We start from the raw sequence: 12,231 nt of genomic DNA, 5'->3' as shown, positions 1-12,231 counted from the left end.
CTCTGGTTTCAGGAGTCGATCCATCTTGGTGTTTTAGCGATTAAAATTGATGTACCATCAATAACTCAAGGACAAGAAGTTAAAGGATTCAACTGAAGGCTTTTAATCGCTAAGAACATTGCACGTCATTCCACAGCGGATTCGTCTGGCAGAATGACTCGTACAGCTCTTGAGACCTTTATATGACAAAAGACAGGGGCGGAGCCAATACACAATAGGGGGAAAGGGGGCGGTACACACAATACAATGCAGGTAAAACACAGGGGCTGATGAAGACATATATTTCATCACAGAGGCTTCCTGATTCTGTCTGGATAACGCCTCTTTGGGGTATCCGGTTCTTCTGGCAATGTTGAGTCGGGATCAATGTCGTTGTTTGGTTCATCTTCCAATATTACCGGTTCTGCGGTAGCTGCAATTGGTACGTCGATTTCATTACCAGGTGTATCAGATCGTGGTGTGGAGTTGACATTTTCCAGTGACTCTAGAATCTGGTCAGCATGGCGTCTTACAATGCTCTCTCCAACGTCCACGGTATACATGAGAGGTCCTTGCCGTGTACAAATCGTTCCTGGCTGCCATTTCTCAGTGCGGTAGTCCCGGGCCAAAACTGGTTGACCTATCTTAAAACTCCTGATCGGCCTTTCATTCATATTCTGAAACTGCCTGTTCTCCACATCTCTTCGGACGTTTGGCTTAACCAAATCCAAGCGGCATCGTAGTCTTCGATTGAAGAACATCATGGCTGGAGTTTGGTTGGTAACCGCATGTGTCGCATTCCGGTAGGCAAACAAGAAGTTGTCCACCTTGTGTTGTAGGGGTATATCTTCATTACACATTGCCTTGATAGCCTTCTTGAATGTTTGGACAAACCTCTCGGCCAATCCATTAGTGGCTGGATGATATGGGGCAGATGTGTAATGCTTAACACCATTGTTCTTTAAGAACCTCCGGAACTCTTCAGACACAAACTGTGGTCCATTGTCAGAGCAAATCTGTTCAGGCAGCCCATTCCTGGCGAATATGGTTCATAAAACTGTGATAGTTTTTTCCGTGGTGGTTGAGGACATTTTTATTACCTCTGGCCACTTTGAATGTGCATCCACCGCAATTAAAAACATCGAGTCCATGAAGGGACCAGCAAAATCAATGTGCACCCTTTGCCATGGAGATGAGGGCCACTCCCATGGATGCAGAGGAGCTTGTGGTGGGGCATTTTGGACCTTCTGGCATCCTGCACAGCTCTTGGTCATCTCTTCGATTTCTCTATCGATTCCCGGCCACCACACAAACGCTCTGGCTAAGTTCTTCATTTTTACCCCACCCAGATGACCCCCATGAAGCTCATTGAGCACTCTATCCGTCAACTTAGGTGGAATTACTACACTGGATCCACACATCAAGGTTCCTCTGCACACTGACAGCTGTTCTCTTCTCGGCGAGAATGCTGGCAGCAGTGGTTCGCCATGTGCTGGCCATCCCTTCACCGTTAAATCATAGACCCGTGATAGTGTCGGGTCATTCCGTGTTTCCTTTTCTATGTTTGCATTCGTCACAGGGAGACATTCGACTATGGTCAAGTGGAATAACTCCATTGGATCCACTGCAAGGTCGTCTTCTTCCACCGTCGGCAACGGTAGGCGTGACAATCCATCAGCATTCCCATGCTGTTTAGTTCCTTTGTACTCAATGTCATATTGGTGTGCCCCTCGGAAAAGGGACCACCTCTGCAGCCGTTGTGCTGTCATTATCGGTACGCCCTTCTGAGGGTTGAAAATGGAGACAAGAGGTTGATGATCGGTTAGTAGAGTAAATTTTTGACCGTGCAGGTAGTGATTGAACTTCTTCACCCCCCACACGAGGCTGAGGGCCTCTCTCTCAATCTGGGCGTAGTTACGCTCGGCAGAAGTTAACGAGCGTGACGCAAAAGCTATCGGCCTCTCTAAACCATCAAGGAATTTATGTGACAGTACCGCCCCAATGCCGTAGGGAGACGCATCACATGCCAGTCTGATTGGCAGTGCTGGGTTGTAGTGAGCCAATACTTCCCTTGAAGTGATTAAGTCCTTACTCTTCTGAAAAGCCCGCTTACAATCATCGCTCCATTCCCATGCTACTCCCGTTCGTAGCAGGGTGTTCAGTGGGTGCAGAATTGTCGACAAATTCGGCAAAAACTTATGGTAGTAATTCACCAATCCGAGGAATGACCTCAGTTGCGACACATTTTCAGGCGCTGGGGCCTTAACAACCGCTTCAATTTTGTCAGGGGACTTATGTAACCCCTCTTCATCAATCACGTGGCCACAATACGATATCTGTTTCTTAAAAAACTCGCACTTGGGGCGGTTGGCTCGCAGCCCATGTTCCCGTAGTCTAGTGAGCACCTGTTCTAGGTTGTTAAGGTGTTCACTGTCATCTTCACCTGTCACAAGGATGTCGTCCAAGTAACACGGAGTCCCCAGAATCCCTTGCAGGACTTGTCCCATCCTCGTCGCCAGTATTACGTCCGTGAATGATTGAGACACGGACAGCAGGAGTTGAACAAAACAAGTCTTTACTGATGGAAGTCAATAGTGAAACTGAAAACAACAGAGGCTCACTAACGCCTTTTATACAGGGGTGGTCACTGCCGGTACTGCAGTCTGAGACCAGTTATTCTCTTAAAGGTACATACACAACACTGTCCTCCAAATTGCCAGAGGGATTTTGCCCATTAATCACCTCCACTCCACTGGGATGTCATGTGTTAGCAACTCTGCTGTCTTCAGACGATTCTAGATCTGGAATTGAGTTTGTTGAGGATCTGTGTCGCTTCTTTCTTGTCTACCGCTAGGGATGACAATGGAATAACTGCAAATAACAACAGAAAATGCTGGAAAAACTCAGCAGGCCAGGCAACATCCGTGGAGAGAAAATAGAGTCAACGTTTCGGGTGAAAACCCTTTGTCAAGACTAAAGAAGCACAGGAAATGAAATAGATTAAGAGGCCAGGGTGGGAGAGAACAAAAGAGGAGACAAAAGAGAAGCGACATTAAGAGGTATTCAAAACGAGACGAGATGGTGATCGGACTAGTGGAGACAAAAGACGACTCTAGATTAGGTGTGAAATGCGCTGGCAGAATGGGAGACAGCTGCCATGTGGGAGAGAAAAAAAGATTGGGGGGGGGGGGGGAAAAGGCCAAAACAAAGGTGTGGATAAAAAATATAAGTAAAAATGTAATAGGGGCCGAGGTTATGATCTGAAATTGTTGAACTCGATATTGAGTCCAGAAGGCTGTAAAGTGCCTAATTGGAAGATGAGGTGCTGTTCCTCGAGTTTATGGAGAGCTTCCGTGGAACAATGCAAGAACCCGAGTACAGTGAGGTCCAAGTGGGAATGGGGTGGTGAATTAAAGTGACAAGCAACTAGAAGCTCGGGATCCCCCTTACGGACTGAACGGAGGTGTTCCGCAAAGCGGTCACCCAATCTGCGTTTGGTCTCCCCAATGTAGAGAAGACCACACGTGAGCAGCGACTGCAGTATACTAGTTTGCAAGAAGTACAAGTAAATCGCTTTTTCACCTGGAAGGGGTGTTTGGGGCCCTGGACAGTGGGAAGGGGGGAGGTGTAAGGGCAGGTGTTACATCTCCTGCGCTTGCACGGGAAGGTGCCAGGCGAAGGGGAAGGGATGCTGGGGGTGATAGAGGAGTGGACTAGGGTGTCTCGGAGGGAGCGGTCCCTACAGAATGCTGAAAGGGGAGGGAGGGGAAGATGCATTTGGTGGTGGGATCACTTTGGAGATGGCGGAGGATGATCCGTTGAATGTGGAGGCTGGTGGGGTGAAAGGTGAGGACAAGGGGAACCCTATCGTGGTTCCGGGAGGGAGGGGCAGGGGTGAGGGCAGAAGTGTGGGAGATAGAACGGACACGGTCGAGGACCGTGTCAACCACGGTAGAGGGAAATCCTTGGTTGAGGAAAAAGGAAAACATGTCTGAAGCACTGGTGTGGAAGGTGGCATCGTCTGAGCAGATGCGGCACAGACGGAGAAACTGGGAGAAAGGAATAGAGTCCTTACAGGAGGCCGGGTGGGAGGAAGTGTACTTGTGGGAGTCAGTGGGCTTGTAGTGAATGTTGGTCAATAACCTATCCCCAGAGATGGAGACGGAGAAGTCGAGGAAGGGAAGAGTCAGAGATGGACCATGTGAAGGTGAGGGAAGGGTGGAAATTGGAGGCAAAGTGAATGAAATTGAAATTGTCTAGTTCAAGGCGAGAGCAGGAAACGGCACCGATACAGTCATCAATGTATCAGAAAAAGAGGTGGGGGAGGGGACCCGAGTAGGACTGGAACAAAGATTGTTCCACATATCCCAGGAAAAGGCAGGCATAGCTAGGACCCATGCGGGTACCCATAGCAACAGCTTTGATTTGGAGGAAATGAGTGGAGTCAAAGGAGAAGTTGTTCAATGTGAGAACAAGTTCAGCCAGGCGGAGGAGGGTAGTGGTGGATGGGGACTGGTCGGGCCTCTCCAAGGAAGAAGCGGAGCACCCTCAGGCCATCTTGGTGGGGGATGGAGGTGTAGAGGGATTGTACGTCCATGGTGAAAAGGAAGCGGTTGGGGACAGGAAACTGGAAACTGTTAAAGTGGCGGAGGGCATCCGAAGAGTCGCAGATGTAGGTGGGAAGAGACTGGACAAGGGGAGAAAAGATAGTTGAGATAGGAAGAGATAAGTTCCGTGGGGCAAGAACAGGCTGAAACGATGGGTCTACCAGGGCAGTCCTGTTTGTGGATCTTGGGAAGGAGGTAGAAGCGGGCTGTGCGGGGTTGGGGAACTAGTGAGGTTGGTGGCCACAGAGGGGAAGATCTCCAGAGGAGATGAGGTCAGTGACCGTCTTGGAAACGGTGGTTTGATGTTCGGTAGTGGGGTCATGGTCCAGGTGGAGGTAGAGTTGGCGTTCAGCTTCCGCTAGGCAGAGGTCAGTTCGCCAAACAACAATAGCATCACCCTTGTCAGCAGGTTTAATGACAATGTCAGGGTTGGATCTAAGAGAATGGAGTGCTGCAAGTTCAGAGGGAGGCAGGTTGGAGTGAGTGAGGGGAGCAGAGAAATGGAGACGGCCGATGTCACGGCGGCAGTTAGCGATGAAAAGATCTAGAGCGGGTAAGAGGCCAGGGGGAAGGGTCCAGGTAGAACGGGAATTCTGAAAGCGGGAGAAAGGGTCAGCCGTGCGGAATAACTGCCCTGGTTTTGGAACACAGTGAATGTCCGCTTTAGTTTGGCACATGTATATGGAATACTATTTTGCATTTTATTGCTTTTGCTTTTATTTTGGGACTTGGTGCTATCTTTTCCAAAGGACTCTGGCCATGACCTTGACCTTCTATCAGCAGAGCAGTCTGCACCCTGGCTGCTTAGGGTGCTTATTTTTTTTGAAGGGTCTGTGTGTTTTTCCCATATGATGCCAAATTAGTAACTCCCATATAATAGGAAACAGTTCAATAAAAGTCCCACCATGAGGAATATGATGGCATTTTAAACAAGCATTGCTTTTATTCCATTTTGTTTTGTCTCTTTAGTCTTTCACACTAGCTTACCACAGCCACCAAGACCTAGTGCCAAAGCAGCACCCCACCTTCACAACACAGACCATCTGTGCAGACACCATGCAAGTTGCAGCAGCTTGAGATGCAGCAGCCGTTGCTATCAACTCCGCCTCGTGCTCCTCTTCAGCAGTTGCAGAGTCAGAACCATGTTTCACACCATCCATTCTTAGTTCTGTATACCTCTTCAGTCTAGAGAGACTACATTTTGTAGTAATTGTATCCGTTAGAAGTTCTTTTCATTTCATTTGTGATAAATACAAATCCAAGCCAATCCAAATTAAGCTGGATGTCAGCCAACTTTGGTTTTTAGATTTTTTGCAAACCGACAGCATTCTCTGTTTTTATAAGAAAATCTAAATCTTGAGAAAATCTTGCATTAGATTAGAATATTGTTTTGCCATTCATATCAGAATTTAGATGTGATTGAGTCAGCTTGTATTACAATTATTAACTTGTCTTAAATTATGAATGGACAGACTATCCTGGAGACAGAACCCAAGGTTGCAAATATTGAATATGAAGGCAGATGCTTTCTTTGGTAAAGAAACATCAATCTTTAACAGCAATTGCAGGTGGACATTTTTTTTAACTGAGCATGCTTTCCAACATGTAACCACAATGAACTATATTACAAGAAGGGAGCTTATGCTGGTATTACCTTGAAAAAAACATATGGAGTCAAATGAATGGAGGCAAAGCGACCATATAGAAAACCATTCTGCTTACTTGACATTTTTTTTGAACATTTGAAACATTTTGTAGTTAAGACTGCTGACATGAATCTTGTCATTCATGTGGAAATGACTTATGAAGTAATACTGGGTGGCCTGCTGGTGGCGCTGTCCAGGGAGAGTATAAATACTCGGGCACGGGCCCAGCTTGCTCAGGACATTCTTTAACAGGAACTAGTGAAGGACACAGCTAGATCTCCATGTTGTGAATCAGTTGATTAAAGCCTTGTTTAATACTCAGACCAAGTGCCTCGTAGTTTTCTTGCGTCAACTGCTATGTCCAATTTTAATCTACTTTTCATTGAAATTTCAGAAGAAAATGTGTTGGCCATGTCTGAATTAACATTTGATTTTTTTTGTTTTTGTTTTTAAGGACTTCCTGCAGTTTTGTCACCATTACATTCACCTCCTTTGAAACTTGCATTTCCATCAGCTGATCTTTCTCTTCAATCCACCCATGTTAAAAAAGTAAAGTAAAATCTCTTCTGATTTTTAAAAAAAAATGCAATTTAAACGAGAATGAATCTTTAAAAATGTAGTTTACTGTGTGTTATTTTCTAGGAACCAAAGTCATTATATAATGTAGAAGAGGAATCTAAACACATCCCAATTAACCAAGCCAAGCCAATGCCTGAAACATGCAAGGACCCTATGCCTGTCACGCTACAACAAAGTAAGTTTACTGCTTTAGGTATTCATAATTTTTTTTATGTATATTTACGCTCACTCACTTAATCTGTGTTTGTGTTAAAATTTAAAGGTATAAAAATATGGCAGGTTGATCAGGAAACGATAGTATTACACGGTATGTGTGGAGACACCAGTGGCTGGACCAACCTATCCTCCAGACCACCATAGATATGCATAGCAAACCTAGCAGGACAAACTATACATTTGATGGGATTCAGTACTTATGTTTTTTCAACAGGACCTTGTATCTGAAATTATTTTACACTTAAGTTTATATAGCACAACATACAAGCCAGGCATTAGGATTTAGAAATGAATTGAAATCTAAACACGCAGTTGCCAATCCACGCTTGACCCCTCTGTGCTTGTAAACTACTGCCCCATGTCCAACCTTTCCTCGCCAATATCTTTCAATGTGTTGTCATTTCCCAAATTCCTGCAACTCCATGTTTGAATCTCTCCAATCGGGTCTCCGCCGCTGCCACGGCACCTAAATGGCCTTAATCAAATTCACAAATTACATCTTCTGTGACTGACTGATGTATTATTCCTCTTGATCCGCCTCAACCTCTCTAGTCTTTGACATGATTGACCATGCCATTCTCATGCAATGCCTTTCCTCTATTGTCCAGCTCAGTTGGACTGCCCTCACTTGGTTTCAGTCTTAACTACCGAATCGTAGCCAGAGCATTTCCAGTAATGGCTTCTCTTCCAACCCCCATACCATTACCTGTGGAGTCCCCCAAATCTATCCTTAGCCTCTTCCTCATATATCCCTTGATAACATTATCTGCAAACATAGGGTCAGCCACCACAAGAACGCTAACAACACCCAACACTACCTCTCCTTCCCCCCACCTCTCTCAGCCTGTCCACTGTCTGTGTTGTCAGACTGCTTGTCTTGCATTCAGTCTTCCCATGTTGACGTCTTGAATTTTATTTGCAATTCATTCTGAGTAATTATCAGGGTTTATCAATATGTATAGTAGACACCTGAGGTAGTTCCCACATCTTGGCTCTAATACTCACTATATTTAACCTCTTCAGGACATGCACAATTTATAGCTTTGTATCTACAAACTGGCTTAGATGTTTCTTTATTGGTGTATCCACCTACCAGCCTGAACATTACCTTGTCTGCTCGTGTTGCTTGGCTAAGCTGGTCGTGCTCACCCACGTCGAGGGATGTAGGTTCAAGCCCTGTTACAGGCTTGAGCGCATAATCTAGCTTGACACCTCCGTGCAGTACTGAGTGAATGCTGCATTATTGGAGGTGCTTCTTTTGGATGAGACGTTAAACCAATGTCCCATCCGATTGCCTGCCCAAATGGATGGCACTATTTGAAGAATAGTGGGGGGGGTGTTCTCTCGCTATTTTGGACAGCATTCTTCACTCAATCACCACCAGCTTAAAAAAAACACGTTATCTGTTCATTCATTCATTCATTTTACTGTTGGACCTTGCTGTGTGCAAATTGCCTACCATATTTGCCCACGCAACAGTGACTTCACACCAAAAGTAATTCATTGGTTGCAAGGCATTGTGGAATGTCCTGAGGATGTAATGAGGCATTATATCTGTTAATCATCTTTGAATGCTAACTGTGTAAGTGAAAACATCTTCCAAAAACTTTTTTTTTTAATGTTGGGATTGTATAGGTGAATCACTACTACGCGACTCCCTCTTGGATCCATGTCCATGTGATTCTGTCTTTACAGCAGATTGGAATTCTCCCTTTTCCAGACTCATGTGGCCTAGGGTGATGTGAGACTGGCTTAGAGCATTTTTAATATTAGTAGGTATTAGGTTGAAGTAAACTTTTTTTTACATGCTGTTAACGGGAACACACATTGCTCAAACATTGAGCAATTCCCCCATGTTTTATAGTGTATGCTTAGTAATGACATTTGTTGTTCATTGTGATATTCCCATTGAAAGGCTTCTAATGTGTTGTATAAAATACGTTTGATAATAGCTCCATTGTTCAGGGCTATAACTGCAAAATGGACAGCACTGATAATTCATTGAATTTATGTAGTAAGGGTGCTACAGTTGGCCTCAATGCCCTTGGATTAACACTGGTAAAATCAGCCATAGTTCTCGCTCCTGATTGCTATCCAGTAACTCTTACTGTACTGTGATACTCCCACAGTCAAATAGCCTGCTAGCTGAAAGTTAACATGGCAATAATGACCATTCTGGTGACTGAAAGGCAATTGGCTCTTTTTCCCCCAGTCAAGTATCTTTATCTTTTTCCTTCTCCTTTTCAATTTTTAAATCAACCTGCCTTTTATGGTCTCTGTTTCCTCAATGCTCCCTTTCCCTTATTATCCATTTAATTTCTTAATACTGGAGTCAGCATTACCTTTTTGCTTGTTGGACTGAAGACACGTGATCTGGAAAGCAGTCCTGGACACATTGTAGAAACTACTCTCCTTTTTTACTGCTTGTGTTATTTTAGACATGGTTGAAACTTTTTTAAATATTTTAGATGTGGAAGCTGCCCATCCTGATGAAATTCAAGCAAATGATGACGGTAAACTAGCCGTGGAGCCCAAAACCTCACTCGTTCCAAAGAAGGTGGGATTTCTAGAATTATCATTTTGGACAGAATTGAAACAATGTTCATGTCCATTGTACCTTTTGAAATATGGAATTATAACTTAGCTTGAAAACTGGTTCTGTGATCTTTTCTGTAGGGTAAACTAACGTGCTTCCCCGACAGATTTTGAGTATGCCTTGGATGCAAATAGTCTTTTGACTTCATGCGTCAGTCACGCCAGTTTTGAGAGATGTCGCAAGTGACTTAACGTTTTTTTTCAAACAAGCCCTTGTACTCAACTTTACATAGTCAGTTAGATTGTTGGGCTAAATTCCATGAACCCTTTATTGTAGAAGTGGCCAATCTTTCAAAACTAAAAAGATGGAAGAAAATTGTATCTGACAAAGACTCCAGTATTCAGGCCTTTTTTGTAATACAGCTCAGTTCAGTCATGGGGGAGCTATGCCAAAATTGATTTCCCACAGCCGTCAGCTCTATAGAAGCCAAGTCATTTGGGTTGAGGACTGTGGGTTGGCATGAAAACCACACACCTACAGTTTGCTCTTTATTCTTTGGGTGACCTAATTTAAGAAGGATGTTAAGGCTATGGAATGGTACCAGGAATTAGAAGCTTTAATTATGCAGAGGCTAGAAAAACTGGAGCACAGTTTGCTAGAACATAGCAGGTTGAGGAGATCTGATAGAAATATTCAAATTATGAGGGATTCTGAGAAGGTAGTAGCTGGAAAACTATTTCTACTGGTCAGTTAGCTGGTAACTCGGGGGGTGGGGGGTGTGCATACATTTATAATCCTCAACAAATGAACAAAGGAGCAGTTATGCAGAGGGTTCTTAAGCAAAAATACTTTACATTAAAATCGGTTATGACTTCAGCTCAGCAACAATGTTAATGCATTTCCTTCTTTGTAAAAAGGTTGTTCACCAACGAGATTTTAAAAAAAAAAGTTGTGCGGTATACCGTGGGTCTTGGACTTCGTGCACTGCACAAAAAAACATTTTTCTGTTTTCAATCATCTTTGCTGCATTTTAATGCTCAATTTAAAAATAAAACCTTTTATTTGCCTCCAGTTGCATGGCAATAATCCACGGAAAAGGTATGCTTCTGATGGCTTTTCCAGCTAAGACCACCCGACCTGTTGAGACATTAGCTTGCAGGATTAGTTGAGGCCAAATGTTAAGAATCCCAAACCCCTGTGTGAATGGGTCGAACTCTCTGTAGATCTTTTAAATGAACCAAGCTGACTGAATCATTGGCAGCAACCTGGAACACGCTGGACTTCCCTGACTCGCTTATTGGGTTGCCACGTCTACTTTCAGATCTGCTGCATTAATGAACAACCATGAACATTTAAAGCCACCTTTCTTACTCCCAAATCAATTCCTAAATACAAAGGACAAATTTGCAACTTAATGCTAGCTTGTACTCGTTAAGACTTCTAATTTTGGACACTCGGACCAAGCTTTTGTCATGTAATTACGTCATTTAAACAAAAGTATTCTCCAAATTTGGAACAGTTATGATCGCCCACCCCTCATTATAATCAATGGCTAAATTTAATGCAAGAAGTAATCTTACATGACAAAATATCAGTTAAGTAAGAATTTGCCATGGGCATCACACACTTACCCGCGTGCTTTCTCACTCTCCCATCACCCACGTGCTTTCTCTCTCCACTATCTCTCACTTAGTGCCTCCTGGTATGCTCTCTCCTTTCCTTCTCTCTCTCTCTCTCTCTCTCTCTCTCTCTCTTTTCCCCTGCGCCTGTGTACTCTTGCACACTAGGAGAGATATCTGATACTATTCTGTTATTAACTGCAGATTTTTTTAATTCTTGCTACAAGACTGGTAATGTCAAGGGTAACTATTGGAATCAAATTGGTATGATTAGTTAGCATTGTGAAAATATCAAAGTAACATACACAATTTGTTAAAGCCATTTGCTATAAAGTTTCTTTCATTGACCTGCAATTTCACAAGCGTCTTAATTTTTTATAAATTAGGACGTTGAGATCAAGAATGCAAACTCTTGGACAAGTTTGGGTAAACTGGCGACAACAACGGCGTCAGTGATGATAAAACCTTCTAGTGAAAGCTTCAAGTTGTTCAGAAAAGCAGCAGTTGAAAAAGAACAACGGGAAAATGCTTTAAAAGCTCAGGAAGGGATCAAAAGGTGTCCTCTTGAGCAAGCTGAGAGTGAACAAAAGAATATGGCTTCAGAGCAGCAAAGGTAACAATTGTACCAAAGGAGTGGGTTTGAACACTGAAAAGTAGCTTTTCTATGCTAGCAGCAACAGTCTTATGAAATGGGTTAGAGCAATCTGTTTTTTCCCAAATATGTTTTCCTCTCATGGAGACGATTCCATGCTGAGGTCTGGATCCATGAGCACTAGCAGACTTAAAATGCCTTGCTAAGTGACCATTCTTTATGTACAAAATTAGACATTGAGTGTTGACATGCTTCTCATTTTCAGGAAATATCAGCGTGAAGTTCAATCCAGTTCTCGCACAATATCCACATATTTGCAATGAGTAAGAACCCTGCATAGTACTTTTTTTTTTGCTCCCACAAACCCCAGATAAAATCTGCTAACTTCCTAATGTTCAAATCTGGAATTTTTCTTGGTGATTGTGGTTGAGTACCATATCGCACTGTATTTACTGAC

At 43.6% G+C, this 12,231-nt stretch overlaps 1 protein-coding gene across 8 annotated transcripts in view; it reads left to right on the top strand.

The window, feature by feature from the left end:
• Window positions 1-12,231, top strand: part of LOC147122334 (bromodomain-containing protein 3-like) — a 215,899-nt gene that overhangs the window by 183,852 nt on the left and 19,816 nt on the right. For all 8 annotated transcript variants that reach the window (XM_085983350.1, XM_085983352.1, XM_085983351.1 and 5 more), the window contains 4 exons: window positions 6,687-6,781; window positions 6,875-6,986; window positions 9,496-9,584; window positions 11,569-11,795. In XM_085983350.1, the coding sequence (XP_085839476.1) occupies window positions 6,687-6,781; window positions 6,875-6,986; window positions 9,496-9,584; window positions 11,569-11,795 (523 nt within the window). The remainder of the gene's footprint in view (window positions 1-6,686; window positions 6,782-6,874; window positions 6,987-9,495; window positions 9,585-11,568; window positions 11,796-12,231) is intronic.

The sequence above is a fragment of the Somniosus microcephalus genome, chromosome 3, assembly GCF_052327205.1.
Source record: "Somniosus microcephalus isolate GS21.2 chromosome 3, FLI_Smic_1.0, whole genome shotgun sequence".
Lineage (NCBI taxonomy): Eukaryota > Metazoa > Chordata > Chondrichthyes > Squaliformes > Somniosidae > Somniosus > Somniosus microcephalus.
Note: the sequence above shows the minus strand (reverse complement) of the source record. Positions and strands in the feature narration are given on the sequence as shown.